The sequence below is a fragment of the Quercus robur genome, chromosome 6 (genome assembly GCF_932294415.1).
Source record: "Quercus robur chromosome 6, dhQueRobu3.1, whole genome shotgun sequence".
Classification (NCBI taxonomy): Eukaryota; Viridiplantae; Streptophyta; class Magnoliopsida; order Fagales; family Fagaceae; genus Quercus; species Quercus robur.
Genome location: NC_065539.1, coordinates 37,767,824 through 37,790,800, shown reverse-complemented (window position 1 = coordinate 37,790,800; position 22,977 = coordinate 37,767,824). Strand labels below are relative to the sequence as shown.

At 34.1% G+C, this 22,977-nt stretch overlaps 1 protein-coding gene across 1 annotated transcript; it reads left to right on the top strand.

Moving 5' to 3' along the window:
- The first annotated feature begins 16,356 nt into the window (after positions 1-16,356).
- Positions 16,357-21,870, top strand: LOC126688645 (low affinity inorganic phosphate transporter 1-like). Its single transcript, XM_050383414.1, has 2 exons — positions 16,357-16,596; positions 19,938-21,870. Exon 2 carries the CDS (start codon positions 19,996-19,998, stop codon positions 21,610-21,612), a length of 1,617 nt encoding a protein of 538 aa, XP_050239371.1. The 5' UTR covers positions 16,357-16,596; positions 19,938-19,995; the 3' UTR covers positions 21,613-21,870.
- Positions 21,871-22,977: the final 1,107 nt, after the last annotated feature.

Below are 22,977 nucleotides of genomic sequence, written 5' to 3'. Positions count from 1 at the left end.
AGTACTAAAGCAGAAAAAGACAACGGAGAAAATGGAAATGTCTGAGGGAAAGGCTGCCATTATTGCATTCAGTGCCTTATGCCTGACATAGCCATGCTTTTCTGCCTTTACAACCACTCCCAACAACTAGAGGGAAGGGCTGATGGAACAAGTACCTACCCTAGGAATCCCATTCAGGAGGAAGGAAACTACTATAAAAAGAGGAGTGGAGGGAGACAGAAAAGGGGGCTGAGACCCCCCAACACACCAGAGGCACCAGAAAAAGCTCCTCGGATCGTGCCGAGGAACAATCCTCTCTGGTAAACTCAGTCCATCTCAGCTTGATCGTGAAGAACACTGTGCTAATTGTTGTCCATACACTAAAGCCTAACTCTTTAGCCCACTCTCTACAAATTCATTGTACCAGACTCACTGGTTTAAGGTCCCATGCATTTTAGGCTTGAGCTGAAAAACGTGACCCTACATACCTCTATATTATTATTATTATTATTATTATTCCTTAAAATTTGGGAATTGATATAAGCTTTTCTCAAAAACATTTTCTCTCTTGGAGAGAGAGAGAGAGAGATGATTTCATAATACTTTCACAACAAATTCTATATGACAAATCGTTATTGGCAGTTACTGGTAGACAAAAAAATAATTTCAATAGTGGATTCAAATTAGAATCAATAATAACTTATCATTTAGGATTTTTTGTGAAAATATTGTGGATGTAGCATTTCTCCTTCCCAAAGTCTTAACACTAGAAAGTGTGTTTGGAAATTGTTGAATTTTTTTTTTTTTTTTTTACTTTTTGTCATTTTTTTTTGTCATGTTAACGGATGTCCTTAGAGCAATTGTTAATAAACCATAACAGAAAAGTTTTGATACCACTTTCGTGAGAAATATAAAAACCTATCAACAACATTTATTATTTTATCATTCTTCCAATAAAATGCTTCTAAATATGGTTCCTAAACCAATGCCCTAAGAGCATTGGTTAACATTTCCTTTCTTTTTTTTTTTTCAAATAAACTAAATTTTAGCGTTTTATAACATAATTAACATACAAATTATCAAAAAACTATGTCTTTTTATAAAACTATGCAAATAAGCAACTAGAAATAAGTAATTTTCAAACACACTAAATTCTTCTCTCAATTTAATATATTTTATTCTATCTATTGAAAATTTTATTTAATTAGGGTTAATTACTAGTAAATTATAAAATCTTGGTGGAATATATAACCTCTAGGCCATCTTTATTTAAGTGTGCTCCAAACTTTTCTCAATCATGGTTATGTTATGTGTTTGTTTATTTTTTTTTTCTATTTAAAATTTTGATTATTTTATTAAAAATATTCAGATAAATATATAGTAAGTTTTAATTGGTAGAGTATAAAATAGAATACAAAAAATGAGATAGAAGATTGGAAAATGCTAGAGCAACAAACTATTTTACAATTTTTTTAAAAAATTGTTGAGGTAATAAGTGAAAAATGATATTAATAGTGGATCTATATGAGAATTAGTAAAAATTTATCATATCAACAGTTTGTAAAATAAAATAGTTGGTTGGTGCAACATTATTCTTGTATTCGGTATTCACCCTATCTACCACTGCTTGTATTCTTCCTTAGAATGATTTGGGAACCAATAATTGAGTTATAAAAGTATTAGTAATCCATGATGTGTTAAGCCTTCCCTAAGTAATGTATAGAAGAGTAATATTAATTAGCAGTTAGGAAAGTACTAGTTAGGTGAAGAAGATAGTTGAATTCCTGATATAAGTACATAATGACCACTAGTGTTAGACTGTTAATTAGCTAAATTAGAGTTTATGAGGATAACCATAACTAGTATCACTACAAAAAATGCTACCTAAAGTGGCGTTTTCTACAAACGTTGCTATAGCTTTATCTATAGCAGCGTTTAGAGGCTGTATAGTGGTGTTTTAAAACACTGGGCCTATAGCATCATTTTCAAGGGCCAATAGTGGCATTTTGTAAAACGCCAGTAAAGCCCAACCAAAAATTTTTTTTTTTGAGGGATCTATAACAGCATTTTACAAACACTGCTATCGCCTCGACCTATAGCAGCATTTCATAAATGTCACTATAGGTCCTTAAAAAAAACCAACTAAAAAGTTTTTGAAAAAGTTCCTTGGAGCTATAGCAGCGTTTTAGAAACGCCATTATAGGCCCTTGTCTCACAAGGGCTATCGTGGCATTTGTAAAATGCTACTATAGATACCTCAATTTTTTTTTTTTTTTTTTTTTTGGGTTGGGCTATAGCAACGTTTTAGAAACACCACTATTAGGGTTGTCCAAACATATCCAGTGACCCGACCCACCCGGAGACCCGACCGGAACCGATCCGAAACCGACCGACCCGAGCTACTCCGGCGGTCGGCGGCGGATTTTCTCCACCAGAAACCGACTCCGGCGGGTCGGTTTCGGTTTCTCTCCCCAAAAACCCGAACTGATCGGCGAAAACCCATAATCCGGCGAAAAACCCAGATTCCGGCGATAAAAAACCCAGATCTCGGCCAAAAAACCTGGATTCAGGCGCTATTTCACGTAGATCTAACGAAATTTTGAGCGAATCTAGCGAAATCTCATCGAATTCGGTGAGATTACCATCGAATCTGGAGAAATCTCATAGATTCCGATGAGATTTTCGCTGGATCTGGGTTTTTCTGACCTTTTCTCGCAGTTTCCTCATCGTTTTTTTGCTGTTTTCTCAGATCTTTGACTCCGACCGACCCGTCCGCGCACCCTTTGAAGTCTGATCCGCCCGACCCGTTTACTCCGGTGGTCGGCGGTGAGTGAGTTTTTCCAAAACCCGATTCCGTCGGGTCAGTTCCGGGTTGGGCACAACCCCGACCCGGACCGACCCGTGGACAGCCCTAACCACTATAGGTCCTTTAAAGGATACAAAATCGAAAAATTTGTTAAAAAAAGTTCTTTGGACCTATAGTAGCATTTTAGAAACGTCACTATACGCCCTTGTCTCACAAGGGCCTATAGTCGCATTTCTAAAACGTTGCTATAGCCCAACCCAAAAAAAATTAAGGGACCTATAGTAGCGTTCACAAACGCCACTGTAGGACCTTTAAAAAAAATTGCCTAAAAATTTTTTAAAAAGCCAACTAAAAAAAAAAAAAAAAAAATTAAAATGACCTATAGTAGCGTTCACAAATGCCACTATAGGTTAAAAATTATAATTAAAAAAAAAAAAAAAAAAAGTACCAACAACTCATTCATTCCATTCGCACTCTCCTAGGCGCACATTTACTCTTCTTTTCTATTTCTTTTTTTTGTTTTTTTTTTTCTCCTTAAATCTACGCCACATGTTACCACCTACCATCAAATCAAATTCAAATTTCAAAAAAAATTTAGCTTTAGTCTTTTTACTTCAATTTTCTACTTTTCTTTCCCTACACTTTTTGGGCAATGTAGTGTACTCACATCCTCTCATCTGCTCTCTCTCAAATCTCAAGTCTCTCCCTTTCTCAAGATGAGTTCTAGGTCGTCTTCCTCAACATTTTATAACCATCCAATAGAAGTGTTTCTTTTGCTTTGTTTTACTTTTCCCAATCTCATTTCAGTGCAAATCTAGGAAGTTTGTACCATTTCTGTAGATCTAGTTTTTTTTTTTTTTTTTGGTTCTTTCCTATTTGGCTAGTAAGAAAATAGAGGAAGTGATGAAAATTTTGAATGAAGTGATATTTGTTAGGATTGAAATCTATGGTTTGATTGTATAGCTAGATTCGAGGTCAACTAGGCCTCCAAGAATTGGGAAAAAAGGAATAGAGAAAGGACAAGAAAAGAACAAAGAAAGAAGAAGGAAAGAACAAAGAGAGAAGAAAGAAGAAATTTTTATTTCAGAATTACACTTTGCTTGATTAACCCATGTACAACTCCTTGGTCTCTTGAAACACACCTCACAATTACACCTCACAGCTATCACCCACCCACTAGTCTGTAACTAACTCTAACTGCCCTTGCACAATCACTAACCACTGACACTAACCAAGCCGTATACCCTACACACTAATATGCAAGCCTCATATGTACACTTAGGCACTTAGGCACTAGGCACTTGTACTACACTATCCAGCTACTACCATACAACCATCCTATAACCCAACATACAAACCAGCTACTACCATACAACCATCCTATAACCCAACATACAAATTGATACAACCATCCTATAACCCAACGTAAAAACCACTAATACAACATACAAAACTATGCTTAACAATACCCCCCTGCGCCCATTAAAGCACCTTGCCCACAAGGTGCGGGAATCATAGTTGTAGCTGGAACAAATTCTCCCAAGTAGCATTTTCAGGACCTTCCCTTTGCCATTGAATTAAGACTTGAGTAATAGTCCTATTTCTCAATTGATGGGACCTTTCCTGCAACACAGCAATGGGTTCAATGCTAAGTATGCCCTCTGAATCCACAGGTGGAAGAGTAGGAAGTGTTGATACATGCTGACCCAGTTCTGCCTTAAGACAGTAAACATGAAAGGTGGGATGCAACCTGGAATCCGAGGGTAAGTCCAACTTGTAAGACACCTTACCAACCTTTTTAAAAATCTTGAAGGGTCCATAGTACCTAGGAGACAGTTTTCCCATCTTGCTCTGCCTTAGTGACTTCTGCTTGTAAAGATGCAACCTTAAATACACCCATTCTCCCTAAGCAAAGTCTCTTTCAGTCCTGTGTTTGTCAGCATTAATCTTCATTCTTTCCTAAGCTACCACTAAGTTCTGCTCCAGCAATGTCAGTAGCTACTGCCTGGTCCTCAAATGCATATCTACATTGTTAACCTTAGTAGTGCCAGGTATGTAGTCCAATAACCTTGGAGGAGGATAACCAAATAAGGCTTCAAAAGGAGTCAATTTGGTGGAGGTATGGAAGTTGGTATTGAACCAAAATTCTGCCAAGGGTAACCAATCAACCTAAGAGTGGGGTCTGTTAGCTGCAAATGCTCTCAAATAGTGCTCCAAGCTCTTATTAACTACCTCACTCTGCCTATCTGGTTGAGGGTGGTAAGCCGAGGACATGGCTAGCTGCACCCCTTACAATCTCATTAACTCTTGCCAAAAATGTGAAGTAAACACAGGGTCCCTATCACTCACAATTACACCTCACAACTATCATGCACCCACTAGTCTGTAACTAACTCTAACTGCCCTTGCACGGTCACTAACCACTGACACTAACCAAGCTATATACCCTACACACTGATATGCAAGCCTCATATGTACACTTAGGCACTCAGGCACTAGCCACTTGTACTACACTATCCAGCTACTACCATACAACCATCCTATAACCCATCATACAAATTGATACAACCATCCTATAACCCAACGTACAAACCAATGATACAACATACAAAACTATGCTTAACGTATTCTAGCAATATTTGTATCTATGTCTTGATTTGGATTTGTGATTTGATTTTGAATTTTTTGGATTTGTACTTGAATTTGTGTTATTGTGTTGTTGATATATTGTGCTTATTTTTAAATCTAGGTTTGTGTTTCCGAGCTTTTGCTTTTGTGTTCCTTGAATGGATTTGGGTTGGTTTTGTTGAAGGAGATGAGATTTATGGGTTTGTGTTCTTGCATTTTAGAGCATGTTATGTTTGTATTATGAGTATGCTATATTTGATTTTGAATTTTTTGTGTTTGTATTTTGTTTTATTTTATTTTTATTTTTAATTCTGTTTTGAATTTCTTAATTTAATTAAAATTAAAATTTTAATTTTTAAAACTTGAAAGTATTAATATTAATTTTTTCAAAATTTTAAAAAAATTAAAATTTATATTTTAAAAACTAAAAAAAAAAATTGATTACCAAAAATTAATTTATGGTAATCTTTTTTTTTTTTTTTTTTTTTTTTTTAAATATTGATCTATAGTAGCATTTTTAAAACGTCACTATAAGATATGGATTTATAATGGCGTTTTAAAACGTTGTTATAGCCTTTTTAAAAAATAAAAAAGGGCCTATAGTAGCGTTTTGTAAACGCCACTATAGGGTATAGACCTATAGTGACATTTTTAGGACTTATAGTGGCCTATGGTGAATATTATATTATAGGACAAAACTTAAATACATTACCTTAGGTGCTATTTTTTAAGTTCTTCTCTTAAGATTTAGCCATATGGCTACTTTACTAAAAAATACACTTCAATTCTATGAGAAAAAATCCACGTAGAAAAATCTTAAGAGGGGAACCCAATGTACAATACCTAAGTACTGTACCTTAGTCTTGTCCTATATTATATAAATAAATAAATAAATAAATAAATATATATATATATATATATATATATATATTATATTAAGCATATAGAATAGGTCTTGACTCGTAAAGGATTATATAGTGATTTTAATTGGTTAAGTTGGTGGTGCATGCAGAATTGGTTTCCACCTTTTAATGTTGTATAAAAGCAAACAAAAAAGATTTTAATCAGTAGGTTTCTCTTTTTTGGGATAGTAGAAGTAGTTTTGTAATCATCAATTTTATGTTTACTTCCCTTTTTTAGAGCTAACTAAATATTAAAAACTGTGCTGGGGTGTATTAGAAAGGGAGATAAGTAATAACGTATGACATGAACAAATTTTATTCATTAATTTTTTAAAAGTCAATGTTTTAAAAGCTTACTTTCTTTAAATTATATCAAAAGCGTTTTTAAAGTGTTGAATAAGAAAATTTGAATTTTTAATAATATGCTTTTTGAACATATACCTTTTATTTTAAACATGGTTTCTAAACAAAATTGCTTGTAGAAAAGAATTGAGTTTAATCTAAGCTTTACAAAAGCTCCTTGTTCTTTAAATTTATTTAGAATTGAGTAATTTCAAAATTTATTTAATTTTTTTGGAATTTGATTTAATATGTTTCTTTTATTCAATCAACTTTTCAGATTTATTCAAAATTTCAAAAATATTTTTATAAAACTTTGTAATCTCCATGTCTTCTCTAAGAGAGTCAAGCATTATATAATTTATGTTCAATTTCATATTATGATATTCCATATGTCATTGGGTTTTGGACTGATTTTTATTACTAAGTAAAAAAAAAAAATTCTTTTGAAATGATTTTATTAGTAAGTAAAGAATTTTTCTTCTGCATAAACTTTACATATGTTATGAAATGTGAAAGTATTTTGAAAACTGATAAGATATAAGCACTACAACAAAATGTATTTTCAGTGAGGAATTTTAGTGAGGAAAATTTTTTCGTCACTAAAAAGTACCATTTAGTAACGAAATTTATATTTCGTCACTATTTATAAACTTGGTGTTTAAGAAGAAGTCCGGTATTGTAAAAGGACTTGGCATGAGACCTTCTTCTTCTCTAGTAACCACCGCCTCCTCTAATTCATCGTTGGAGTATATCCAACTGTTAGAAAATGAGATAATTGAGCTCAAAGAGGCAAGAGCTAGAGATCAAGAAGAGCGAGCTAAGGACCAAGATGCACGAATTAAGCAAGATGAGGTCCAAAAGAATATTCTTAACTTTTTGAGGAGCAAGGGTTATGATGATGCTCTTTCTTATGGGGGTGGTTCAACTTCAAGTTAAAACACTTTTTGGTTAGTACTTTATTTGCTTTCTACAACTTATACATTAGGGGTTGTGATTTTAATTTATTGGTGTGGTTACTCTTAATGCATTGTTAGAAATGTTTTTTATAACATATTTAATGTTTTTACTTTACGATTTTAACGAAGTATTGTTTTTATATTTGTGCAGATTTCTTATTGGTGGCTTTTAGGGGATTTACTTTTGGTATTACTTGAAGACATATGAGGACATCTTCTGTTAGTTCTAAAATAGGGTTTAGGTAGAGTTATTGTATGTATTGCTAACAATTATTATATGGAAGGAGTTTGAATTAGATACTTGTTTTATTTTTTACTTATGGAATGTATGGATCTTTTTTTTATAAATGTGTTGAAATAAATGTGTTATTCAAATGTGAGGTTTTAATAATGTAATGACACGTTACAGGTTAATATCAAAGCCATGAAAAAAATAAAAACAGAAAATAAGTTTTAGTGATGAATTTTTTCGTCACAAATATAGTAACAAAAAATTGTTTTAGTGACGAATTAAATATAGCAAAATTTTGTAAGAAATGGTTTTATCGACGAAAATTTTCGTCACTATATGTGCCTGGATTTTCTTAAAAATAGTTTTAGTGATGAATTTTTTCGTCACTATATGTACCCGAACATAGTTTTAGCGACGAAATTATTCGTCACTAAATATGATTTAGTAAACTAAAGTGTTTTTAGTGATGAAATATTTTTGTCACTGAATAGTGTTTTTAGTGAGGAAAACATTTAGTGATGAAACGTTTTCGTCACTAAAAGTTTTTTTTTTTTTTTTTTTAAATCAAATCGGACTTTTAGCGACAAAATTTTTCGTCACCAGGACTTTTAGTGACGGGGTTACAGTGACGAAATGAGTTTCGTCACTAAAAGTCCAATTTCGTCACTAAAGGTCCTTAGTAACAAAAAACTGGACTTTTAGTGACGAATTTTTTCATCACTAAAAATACATTTTGTTGTAGTGAAGTTTAAGCCTGCTCACATGGTTGTATTGACACTATGTAATGATCCCTCGCCATTAGGAATTATATGGTGGTACCCACTCATAGGGCTGTATATGAGAATATGTGATATGTATGTATGTGAAACTATATTCTAATCAATTGTCTATATATGTTTTTGAATGGTTATAAGATTTTAATTGTATATGTGTTAAGTGATTCATTATGTGCTTTCATACTATATTTGCTACTTTTAAGTATCTTTGAAATTTCAAAATACTCATACTTAGCTTGACTCTATTCCGTTGTATATTATATATAATTGCTTCTTGAGCTGTGTGGCTTACTCATTCATTTACAACTTTCAAATTAAGGATTAACTAATAGAGGAATTTTCAGAGAGCTTGTTAAAGTGCAAGGATAGAACTTTAGAGTAATTATACAACTTCAATAGTGATTGCCATTGCTAATAGGATTTTTTTTTTTTTAAGATTTTAGGATGTTTAGAGTTTCTTTCCAATTATGGGCATTTATTGATTTAAAAATTTTTATTTGAGAGCCTGATTTTTTTTTTTTTTTTGGAGTGTTATAATATTATGGAAGTTAGTAATTTTAATTGACATATGCTAGATCAATAAATCAGTCATTCATCTAAATTCATATTTAGGGAGAGATTTCAATATATGTTAACTTAATTTATAATGCAAGTGTGTGTTGTGTGAATGTGTACTAAGTCTTACATTGGGCATATACTAGAGTGATATGAGTTTAATTAACAATTAGCTTGTAACCACATGTATATAGATGTGATACATTTACAACAACCATGACTAAATGCATATTAAAATTTTACCAATTTTATATATAATATATGTAATGTTTGTATATTTTAAAATATAAAATAGCTGCGAATAAAATATATATAAATTTATTTGTAACAAATGAAAAAAAAAATCATTTAAATTGTTATCCATGAAATTCTTAATTTTAGTTTATCCAACCACTATAATAATAATAATAATGATGATGATGATGATGATTATGATACCACTATTTGTGTGTGTATATATAGTCATTTTTGGATATAAATATAACGGTAAATTGCAAATTACACCCCTGAAGTTTGGAGTTGACTGGATTTTACACCCCAAAGTTTCAGAAACTTGATTTTACACCCTGTAGTTTGATTCTGTTAGCAATTCACACCCCACGGTTAGTTTTTGCTGTTAAGTGACACATATGCATGCTGACGTGTTTTATTTTTGCCAAATTAGCACCAAAAATAAAAACTTACCTGACACTATACAAATGGTACTGTTTTCCCTAAGCTAAAACAAAAAATAATAAATAAATAAATAAATCCAATCCTAAAACTACACCGTTTCAGCCTAATTCTAAAATCTCAAATCAGTGAATCCCTATTCCCGTTCATCTGAGCAGCCACAGCAACTTGAAGATTGTGAACCCAGGTAGCGGCGACGACGGCTCTTGTGAACCCAAGCAGCGGTGGCAGCTCTAGGTAGCCACGTCGACGATAAAACCAAATAAACCTGAGCTGCTCTTCTCGTGTGATTGATTTGTTGATTGGGTTTGGTGGGGGGTTTTGTATAAATGTTTGGGTGATTGCTTTGTTGCTGGAACCTCATATGATTTAAACTCATTGTACAACTTGCATCTTTATTGAAACTATGTGTTTATGGTGAAGTTTTTTTTTTTTCTTTGATTTTTTTTTTTTTTGGGTTTCTGTATCACTTGATTTTTTTTTTTTTTGATAGGTATTTTGTATCACTTGAATATTGTTGATTGGGATTAGTTTTGTATTATTTTGTTGTCAATGGATTATAATATAGTTAGTTGTATTTTGTCTTGTTCTGGTTACTTTTTTTATCTTTATTTTTGGTGGGTCAGCTTGTTGGATGATGATTAGTTGTATGTATTGTCTGGTGTAAAATAATGTGTATTTTTTATTAGTAAATTGACCGAGTGCAATGGTTGTGATCCAAGTGAGCAATACACGTGTTGTGCTTTGTGCCTCATATCTACATGTATGTTTTGTTGCATTTATGTGTGTATTATATTTTAGTAATATATTAATTAAAGGTTATATTTTAGTAATGCATTTATACGTGTGTGCAGGGCATTGAATATGGATCAACTATTTGATATGTGTATAAATCATGGAGGGGTATTCATTACGCATAGTGATACACATGTTGAATATGTTAGAGGTGAAAGCTCGAAATGTGTGAGAACACAAGAGCTTGTTTAGACCCCCAATACAAATTACGGCTTGGTTGATTTTACACTAACTTAATACTAAGTGCGGAATAGAATAAAAGCAAGTATACAAGCAAGGGAGCTACTCTAATCCATATTTAAAACAACACAGCAGTAAAATGAAATGAACAAGAGCAGGGAAGAGAGATGCAAACACAGATAACACCGAGACGTGTTATCGAAGAGGAAACCGAAGAACTCGGCGAAAAACCTCTCCGCCGCCCTCCAAACGGAAATCGATCCACTAGACAATCAGTTGGGATACATGGGTAAGCAAGAGACCCTCCAAGCCTAATCTACCCTCTGTACCTAAGCCCTTCAAGCTCCTACTCCAACAAGACTTCTCGGAACCGTGTCTTGTCTAGCTCTCCGGATCCCGCAACAAGCTCCATGTTGCATCCGCCAACCTTTGCATCTTCCAATGCTTCCCAGCAACACCAAAAACACTCACTACACTCTAAAAAGGTGTGGATTGTGTTAGGGTATAAATCTCCTCTCAAGGTATGATAATGGGAAAGGGAAGGAGAAGAGGCTACAATTAATTCTCACTAAGGATGAGTAGCTCTCTCTCAAAAAGATGGGTGTGTGTGTTGTAGAAAACCTATCTAGGGTTTTTCTCTCTGAATGACCTCTCTTACATTTGTGGGTAATGAGGGTATATATAGTATGGGTGAAGGGTAAGGAATTCACACATAAAAATCCTCCAGGCAGAATGTTTCGCGACTGTCTCGCAGGAAGGCCTTAACCGCGAGACAGTCACGAAACATTCTGCTTGGAGGATTTTCCTTACTCGCGATACACTTACGAAAATGATAGTCTGGCACGGCTCTTCAGCTTCTAGTCATGTGCTCCTCACATGCTCTTTCACAACTTAGCTTCTCGTGAGCTTCTCGCGAAATCCATTGATTCTTCATTTAAGCTTGAGTCTTCACCAACTTAATACTAAGCCCAATACAATAAAATCCCACAAAATACAAGGAACAAAATTAGAGCAATTATAACACTTTTTGTCATGAAATAAAGCCAACATAAAACATAGTTGTAAATCACAACTTTACAAGAGGGACTGAATCAAGGGTCTCTGATGTTGATATTAACACTCTTGTTGTTTTTTATATACCTAAGTATGCCAAAAATCTTGGTATTATGAATGTAAAAGAATTTCTTTACCAAATTCCTCAAATGGAGCTTCATAATGGCTTATGTTCATTGAATAAAGATGGTGATGTTAGGGCCCTACGTGATTGGTTAGAATTTGCACCTGAAAATTTAATACACATATATGTGAAGCATGTTGAACAAGCTTTTGAGGAACAAGTTGATGAGGATCAAGGTAATGAAGGTGATGATGAGCATAGTGTTATAAAGAAGTTGATGAAGGGGTTGGAGTAGATGACAATTTTTTTGATGAGGACTATGCTGATTTGGTAGGTGACAATGAATTTGATAGATATAAAAAACTATCCTCCCCTATTGACCCATCCTCCCACATTGTCCCAACCACTCACATTGTCCCATCCACTTTTTATGAACAATCCAACCTAAACCCTTATGAGAAAAAAACATCAAATTGGGTACCCACTTGCTTTAGTGATGAGGAGCATGATATAAGAAGTTGGGAAAGTGATTATGGGCACTCTGATGTCTTGTGCACACCTATCAACTCTGAGGATGATGAAGAGCACCCCAAGTACACTAAATTTAGGGCTGTAGTGGATATGCCCAACCCCGTTTTTGAGAAGAGGATGTAGTTTAGTGACCACAAGGAATTTAAGAGGGTCGTGCAATCTTATAGAATCAAGCATGGATATCCATTGTTAATTGGTAAGAATGAAGCTCGCCAGGTGAGTTACAAATGTGAAAATTGTGAGTGGTATATTTATGCCTCATGGGACCGTGAAGAAAACTCTTTGCTAGTGAAAACCTATTGTGGAAAACATACATGTTCTAGGGCTTTTCATAGTAGGATGGTGTCTGCAAGGTGGATTGCAGTTACATGGCTAGAGGTGTTTAGAGAGAGACCTAATATCAAGAGTGCTAAGATAAAGGAAGGTATAATGAGTCAATTTCAAGTAGACATATCCTTGGACAAAGCCTTTAGGTCTAGGCAAATCGCATCGGAGATGCTTAAAGGAAGGTTTTCCTACCATTTTGAAAGAGCTAGAGATTATTGTGAAGAGCTGAGATCTTCTAATTTAGGCACCACAACTAAAACTACTCTACACACACCCACATTGCACTTCAAACGAATGTATGTGTGTTTAGCTGCTTGTAGAACTAGATTTATGGATGAATGTAGGCCAATTATTAGTCTTGATGCTTGTCATTTAAGAGGGTTTTTGAAGGGACAACTACTGGCAGCTGTTGGAATTGATGGGAATAATGGGATATACCCAATAACATTTGCTGTTTGTGAGGGCAAGAACAAGGACAGTTGGTCATGGTTTTTGGAGTTGTTGTTAGCTGATATTGGTCCTGTAAGGGAACGTGGCTGGACCTTTATTTCTGATCAACATAAGGTATGTAGGACCTGGAAGTGGTACATACGGAAAAGGAGCTAGAGTTGGAAAAGGAACTGGAAGTGGATCAAGAGTTGGTAGTTTGTAGGACCTTTGATTGTTAGAACCTTTTGTGGTTATTGTTTTATAAAGATGCCCATAAGCTTATTTGATGGTGTTACTAGACAAAAATAACTTATTATTAGGCCCTTTGGTTTGGCAAACTTTGATAGTCACTATTTTGTAAAGCTTTCATAAGCTTATTATTCTAGTCATGTTGGACATGAGCAGAAAAAAATATAGCAGCATATTTCAGTCATATTTTTGCACATTTCTGCATATTTCAGTCATGTTTCTGCATATTTTAGTCATATTTCTGCATATTTCTATCATGTTTCTACATATTTCTTATAGAATGATGCAAAAAAGATGTGGTTTTGGTAAACTTCTTCTAAGTTTTAAGTCAGGAGTAAAAGCCACGTACATTACACACAGGTCAGCCAATTTCCATTATAATAAACAATATTCTAATAAGAGACAAAATTAAGTGACAATTTCCTTTGCAAGAAATGCATTTCAATTTCCATTACAATATTTTAAAGCCAATGGCTATTACAATTGTCATTACATTAAATAAGATAAGAAACTATATACAATTGGCCTTTTGCATTCACTAAATACACTAAAATGACCACCACAACAACAAACCAACTTCTACAATTTAGGTTCTCTCGGAGAAGCTGCAACCTCTACAATTTCACTTCTTCCCATTTCAAGATTGTCAGTTTGCAAGAGATAAGAGGCACATGTATAGCTGATCATGAATCTATGAAACAGTGGAAAATTTGAAGGGTCTTGGACATGAGAACACCAACTGATAATGAATCTATGGCATAGTGGAAAATTTCACTTCTTCAATTGTTCTAATGTTGCTGGATGCATGTTACCAATGGCAGAATTAAAAGATTCTCGTGAAGGGCAATACATGTCTTCCTTTGGGTGGAAGATACATTGTCTACCTATGACCAAATAAATATAATTTGGCAATAAGAAGATGAAGCAAGACTTAAAGTCGTCAGATTAATGCTTGATAATTTTACCCCAACATAAGGATGGTTGCCTCTGAATTATGCATGTTTCATTTGTCTTAATCTTTAAACTTTTTTGTTTGATTCAAACATAAGCATATACAATAATGGTGAACAATTAGGAATTAACTCAGCTTAGTTATGTGAGAAGATGATAAAATGATTTCGACTATTATATCTCATAATAATCCACAACTTCTATAGAATGACAAAAGATCTCAAGTAAAATAGTAGCCCAAATCACCATAGGAATATAAGCTTATTATTGTTGTTGTACCTCAACCTTTCATCTGCATATCTTGAATACACACAATTCTGCAACTCTAACCGTTGGCGTTAGTGAAGCCTAGACATATTGCATATGTTCTTAATCATTTGTGGGACCTAACTCCAATTTCTGTTTGTAGTGTAAGCCAATGCATTAGAAAGAAGCACAATCATGAAAGCATAATGAAGAAACTCAGCAAACCCAGTAAATGACTCCTAAATTCATGGATATTGACAACAGTAAGGAACAACAAAATGAAAAAAATTCAATGCCCCAGACTGCAATGGCCAATGTCAATCCCAAAACAATATAACAAGATGAAAATAAAGCCAACCCAGGTAGAGAAATTGCTCACCAAGTACGTAAATAACAAAAATACAGCATAATGAGAAAGTACAACAGAACCTAGAAACCCACAATCGCCGAGGCTGCCTGGGTTCACAAAAGCTGATGGGTTGGTGGGGTTTGGGTTCGGTCTGTTTGGGTTCACACGTGCAATTGAAGCTAGGGGGTCTAGACGTCGCCGCTGAGGCAACCTGGAGCCTTCAACGCCGCCACTGTCGCCACTTGGGATGAAGGGTTTGGGTTCGTGAGAATGGTGAGATCCCTGAGTTGTTCGTGAGTCCTTGTTTTTAGATTTTAGAACTTTGCTTGAAACTGTGTCGTTTATGGAGATGTGCAAGAAGTTAAGTTTAGGCTTAAAACTACGTAGTTTTGATGCATGCTAACTCTTCGCTTGGTCATCATTAAAACGACATAGTTTTGGTGCTGATTTGGCAAAAATAAAACACGTCAGCATGCATATGTGTCACTTAACAGCAAAAACTTACTATGGGGTGTGAATTGCTAACGAAATCAAACTATAGGGTGTAAAATCAAGTTTCTGAAACTTTGGAGTGTAAAATCCAGTCAACCCCAAACTTCAGGAGTGTAATTTGCAATTTACCCTAAATATAACATATATATATATATATATATACACACACATATGACTATTGTTTGTCCTTAGGTCAAGCAAAATTGGGTCCTAATAGCTATATCTTATCTAGAATAACAATGATGTGATTATGTAGAGTTTATAAACTACATAATCCTAGGTAAATCCTAGACTAACTCAATAATAATTTGCTTGTTAAGCACATAGACTACAATATCTTTTTTCTTTTTCTTTTTTCTTTTTTTTTTTTTTTTTTTTTTTTTTTTTTTTTTTTTTTGAGAAGATAGACTACAATATGTTTGAGTAAGTTACAAAACAAACAAGTACATGAATTATTAGGCCTTAGCCAATGATATCTCTAACACGTACGATTAAACCTAAAAACTTAGGAAAAGTCATAAACAAATACACTACTACGCTGAATTTGACCGAGGAGTCGTTTACTTGCTTGTTTTTTATTGCTTTGTCCAACACGACTCAACCAGTACTCGCCGAATTCACATTTGAAATTTGAAAGAAAACACAGTTGCTACGTTTCTGTGCTAAAAAACACCAAACCTTAAGGGTTGTCACTACTGTCGTTTGTTATTCTCCCCATTAAAAATGCTTTGAAGTCAATTTGAAGAAGTCAATTTCGATTTTTCTAAAAGGAATGTTGAATTATTGCTTTATTAGGTGGGTATATGCCAATTAGATACCCAGAGTTTATTCTAATTTTCTTGGCTCAGCTCTCATTATATATTCCTCCCTCTGTTGTATAATTGTGTTCACCATCTCCGACACAACTACACCCCTAACCACCACACCCTTTGCTCGAGTTAAAATACGTTTCTCCGATCTTAGTTATAGACCTCTTCCTTTTTGTTTATCTTTTCTTCCTGATACAGTATAATCCTAAGCAGTTGATTGCTTGTTGGTTCGGGAGGTTGATTGCTCGTTAATTTTGCACCACTCATAATCAGGTAATTATATTACTTTCTAGCTAGCTTTCTACTACATACTTCTGTTATACAAATAATTTGATAGTTATAATGGAAAAAAGAGGTCGATTTTAATCCTAGTCATTTTAGAAAGACTAAGAGATAACTGTGCTATGAACCTTATCATAGTTTTTTCATAAGTGAATTTCGTACTTTTGTTATACGTTCAAATAATTTGATAGTTATAATGGGGGAGAGATTTAACCTTAGCTAATCATCTTAAAAATATCAAAAAGTAACTGTGCTATGAACCTTATCACAGTCATTTCTTGAGTAAATTTCATACTTTTGTTATACAAATAATTGATAATTATAATAAGAGAGAGATTTTAACCTTAATCGTTTTAGAAAGATTAAGAGGTGACTGTACTATGAACCTTATCACAGTCATTTCTTGAGTGAATTTCATAGTAGAGAGAAAAGTAAATAATTTTTCTTTGACCATAAAAACAGTTGAAGTTTTGTTAATTTAAATAAATATATACCTTCCATAAAAACTAATATATTTGAAAAGCTGCATATGATTTTCATAAAACTGATTTTTTTAGTTTCCAGTAGAAAGGGTGCTTTGGATTTGTTTTTTTCTTTTGCAATCAACCAATGGAAAACTAAACTATTTTAGAGTAGTGAGGTATGGAGGAGAGACTCTTCCAGAATTCTACATCCTTGCCTTTGTGTTTAGAGTAGTAAGATAGGATTTGTTCTTTTTATTTTTTTTTTAATTTGATAATTATAAATGAGAGAGGAAATTCCGAACCCTGATTTTTTTATTTTTTATTTTTTATTTTTTTTTTCTATTCAATGATGTAATTCAATAGAAATTTATAATAATATGGTTTTCTAGTTTTCCTGATTTCCCAGATTTTCTAGTTTTCTACTAATGTTTTATTTATAATAATATGGATTTTGGTTTTGATAATACGGGATTCTGAGTAATATTATATTATGAATGACATGCATTAATATTTAATTATCCAAGAAAGTAAGTGCCCTTTTTCACCTTCACCGTCACATGCATAATAAAATATATTAAGAATGACATGCTCTCTTTTGTTTTAGAAGAACGAATGACATGCTCTTAAATAACTATATGATAATTATATTCTTTGAGTTCCCTTTTGGAGAAGTTTATAGTTTCAAAGTCAATTCCTTTATTTACACGAAATCTTATTAGTCACCAAAAGATGATTAACGTCAAGATTTATGCAAAACGTTTTACGTATTACTACGACCCGTTAACTATTTGAGTGATGAAAGAAATTATTTTTCCGTGTCAATATATTTTATTTTTAAGGTCAACAAAAATTGATATAAAAAAAATATCTTTTTTTTTCTGATACTATTCCTATTCACTAAGAGATAAGTTTTTCACCAGGATCTACTAAAGTTAATTTCCCAAATTGAAAAGAAAATGAAAACAAAAAGGTGGAAAAAGTCAAATGATAGGTTTCACACTAGTACATAACTTCTTCTTTTTTTGGTGTGGGGGGGGGGGGTCGCCTAAGCCGCTGGCCCACTAGTACATAACTTACCAAAGAAACATTCGTCCATCTGTTTGGATGTCTCATCAAACATGAGGTAGAAATACCTAATCCACCAACTGCCCCAAAATGAAAACATAATTCTTTTTTTTTCTTTCTTTTTTTGACAACAGAAATAGGGATGGCAATGGGGCGGGGCGGGGCCGAAGGATGGGATCTTCGCCCCCGCCCCGCATGGATTTTTCTTGCCCCATCCCCGCCCCGCCCTGCATGACGGGGAAAATTTCTTGCCCCATCCCCGCCCCTTAAGGCCCCACGAAGACCCGTGAAGCCCCACCCTACACCGTTAAACTTTATTTCTTGTTAATTTTCCCTACAATTATTACCATTTTTTCAAATAAAATTACATGTTTCAATAATAAAAATATACTTGAAATTATAAATAAATTTATCCTATCAAATCAAACTAATTTTTAGCAAATACTAAATAATATTATCTAAATGTTTAACAAGATAATATCACAACAAAAATCTCATAGTATGACACAATAAAATAATCCAAACTCCTAATACATAACAAAATAAAAATTGTCTAGTTTTTCAAAAAGAATCTCCACTTAAATAAAATAAGATGACGATATTTTTGTTTAAATAGTAGGGTTTTAGGGTATAAAAAATTACCTTTTAACCCTTATTAATGTGGGGCGGGGCGAGGTGGGTCTAAAAAGTGTAAACCCATCCCCGCCCCACCCCGCGGTGCGGGTCTAAAATCTCGCTCCATCCCCGCCCCACCACCTTTGCGGGGCGGGGAAAACCTGCACGGGGCGAAGCGGGGAGGGGCGGGTCAAGTGGGGCGGGGCAAAATTGCCATCCCTAAACAGAAACCACAATTCAAGCATACATTAGTAATTTATAAAACAAAATAGTAACAAATAATAAACAGTTCAGTTGATAGGTGCTCTTGTGACATTTATTAAATGACTATTTCAAGAAACTTTTGATGTATTTTTTATGAGAAATATAAAAAGTTGTAAAAAAAATCAATTAATTTTTTCTTTTCTTATAAAAAATTTCTAAAAATATTACCTAAATTAATACCTATACTACATCCATTAACTTTTCACAATAATAAAATATCTATTTTATTTTATTTTTTACTTTTGGTTTTTGAGTTCTACTTGAAAAATAATTAACATGTCTTCATTAATTTAATTAATAATATTTTTTCCTTACATAATAATAAATTAATAGTACATTTTTACAGTGGTGGTAAATTTAGACAAACTATCTTTTTCATTCAATTCTTTTCAATCAAAGAAATCAAAATATTTATTTCTCATCCTTCCGATTTTTTCATCATTTGTACCAAGCACATATATATAAAAAGTTGTTAAAACAATTAATTCATTTTTTATTTTTCCATAAAACATTTCTAAAAATTCTTATTAAATCATTACCTTAAAGCATTTTTTAACTTTACCCTTATAAGAATGACATGCATTAAAATTTATTGGTCCAAAAAAGTTAGTGCTTTTTTTCCACAGTAACATGCATTAATATTTAATATGAATGACATGTACTGAACTATTTTGTTGAAGCATAGAGTGGAGCATCTAAATTGGAAGTGAGGGTTTTAAATCCCCTTATGCTACTCTTAGGTTTTGAAAAATAGTAGATATATCTATAATAAATTAGAGAATACATGGGCAATCACGATCGCCATACCAATTGTGTTAGAGAATTAATTTTCTATATAGTTTGTATCGTTCTTTTCTATGGTTGATAGATGTTGATATCATTAGTTTATTCCTTGCATTTGAAGACCTTTTTCTTTTTATGCAGGAAAACTTTCACCGACTGTTAAGAGGAATAAATACGAAAATTTGTGAAGATTTTAGCCATGCCTAAAGAACTAGGAGTTCTAAATGCATTGGACAATGCAAAGACCCAATTGTATCATTTTACGGCAATTGTGGTTGCTGGAATGGGATTCTTTACTGATGCGTATGATCTTTTTTGCATTTCTCTTGTAACCAAGTTACTTGGCCGCATATACTACACAGTTCCAGGCTCACTAACACCAGGAACATTGCCTCCCAATGTAGCAGACTCTGTGAATGGTGTCGCATTTTGTGGTACCTTAGCTGGGCAGCTCTTCTTCGGTTGGCTTGGTGACAAGTTAGGCCGCAAAAAGGTCTATGGATTAACCCTTCTTCTCATGGTTATTTGTGCGATAGCCTCGGGGCTCTCCTTTGGACATTCCGCAAAGGGTGTCATCGCCACATTGTGTTTCTTCCGATTCTGGCTTGGCTTTGGTATTGGTGGTGATTATCCCCTTTCTGCTACGATCATGTCTGAATACGCTAATAAAAGGACTCGTGGGGCATTTATTGCCGCAGTTTTTGCCATGCAAGGGTTTGGAAATTTGACTGGTGGAATTGTTGCTTTAATAGTTTCTAGTGCCTTTGATCATGCGTACAAGGCTCCTACATATGAACAAAATGCATCAGCATCTGTGCCAGCCCAAGCTGATTACGTTTGGCGCATAATTGTAATGGTTGGAGCTCTCCCTGCAGCCCTCACTTACTATTGGCGAATGAAAATGCCTGAGACAGCTCGTTATACTGCATTAGTTGCCAAGAATGCACAACAGGCTGCACAAGATATGTCTAAGGTATTACAAGTGGATCTCGTATCAGGACAAGACAAGTCAGAGATAGAGATACTTGCTCAAGATGATCGTAATTCCTTTGGTTTGTTCACTAAGGAATTCGCGAAACGCCACGGGCTTCACTTGGTCGGAACTGCTGTTTGTTGGTTCTTGTTGGACATTGCCTTCTATAGCCAAAATCTATTCCAAAAGGATATCTTTAGCGCTATTGGTTGGATTCCAGCTGCAAAAACAATGAGTGCTATTCAAGAGGTTTATACAGTTGCAAGAGCTCAAACACTAATAGTAATGTGTGGTCTAATTCCTGGGTATTGGTTTACAGTGGCCTTCATTGATATTTTGGGACGGTTCGCAATCCAATTGATGGGGTTCTTTTTCATGACAGTCTTCATGTTTGCTCTTGCTATCCCTTACCATCACTGGACCCTAAAGGAAAACCGAATTGGGTTCATTGTGATGTACTCCCTTACCTTCTTCTTTGCAAATTTTGGACCAAATTCAACCACATTTATTGTACCAGCAGAAATATTTCCTGCAAGGCTTAGGTCCACATGTCATGGAATATCAGCAGCAGCTGGAAAGGCTGGTGCAATAGTTGGGGCCTTTGGGTTTTTGTATGCTGCACAAAGCACGGACCCAACACAAACTGATGCAGGATACCCACCAGGTATTGGAGTAAAGAATACACTCATTGTGCTTGGCTGCATCAACTTCTTTGGAATGTTGTTTACCTTCTTGGTTCCAGAATCCAAGGGAAAATCGCTCGAAGAATTGTCGGGAGAGAATGAGGAGGAAAGTGGAGAGACAGAGGAGCCTCAGACCTCCTCTAGGACTGTTCCTGTTTGATTTGGTCAGCTTATTTCCCACAAAATTTCATACAACTTTGTCAATATACAATATAGTGCAAACCAAGAATGATGTGGATTTTTTCTTCGGATGCAAATTTGTTATCTAGTAGCAAATTGCTCTTGGTTTCCAATTTTTTTTTTAAAAAAATTTGTGTGTGGATAAATTTCAAATTAATAAGTTGGAATCATTTCATTGTTATTTTATCTCAAAGCATATATTACATTAAGGTTGCCTATGGCTTCACCTAAAACTAAACTTACTACAACACAATGCCATTTAAGAATACTAATTAAAATATGAACATTTTGTCTTCATCGTCAAGCAAAAACGATCAACAATATAGGAAGTTGACTTAAGCATGTTGCATACAGCGCTGTGATTTGTGTTTGCATTATGTGTCAAGTAATCTAAGCTAATCACAAAATTATGTTTGGGTGACTAGGATTAAAGTTAGTATGTAAGTTGAATCATCTTATATATATATATATATATATAAATATTCGACTCTCCCCCACCCAAAAGTAGAATGGATAGAAGAAGAGGAGGGTGGAGGGTTGTGTTGTATCAAGGCCAGTGGCTCATCAATAAGGAACTCTAGTTTCCCTCATCATAACCTCTATTGAAGCAGCAAGCAAAATGTAAAATCCTTTTTTTTTTTTTTTTTGGGCAAGACTGGTTGCACTAAACCCAACAAGATATTAAGTATTAGATACATATCAACATCCTATCAGGTACAATACACATGATAAACACAGATTGTTTCCATTTTTTATCGGATTCTATTTTCTAATACCTACTTCCTTTTGGCTGCATCCATAATTAACTGAAAACCTGTTTCAAAAACCTAATCCTCTATTATTTTAAGATTGTGTTGACTCAGATATATATATATATATATATATATATGACTATGTTTAAATCCCCAATACCCACCTCCCCTAGATCATTATCAACTTTTCGCTGATACATGTTAGCATGGGGACGTGCTAGACACTTACTGGTTGTAATGCTACATTATTTTGACATTGGCCTGAGGTTTATGACCACACACACATATATAAATCACTGATACCCAATACCCACCTTCTCTAGATCATTTTCAACGGCTACAACTTAGAATGGGCACGTCCTAAAAGTTCATCCGTTAAAAAGCATCAAAATTTAAAATTTTAGATGCGTCTGACCGTTGACATTTCTCGAATGAACCAAAACTAAAATACAAAAACTTAATAAAAGGTGGTGAATCGAATATCAAATTAAGAGGATCATATGGGCCAAAAATTACAAGAGGAGCACTACCCGACACAGGGGGGGTCCCAGGTATCTTGTTCAAAAGATTGTAGGAATAATACTGTAAGACGT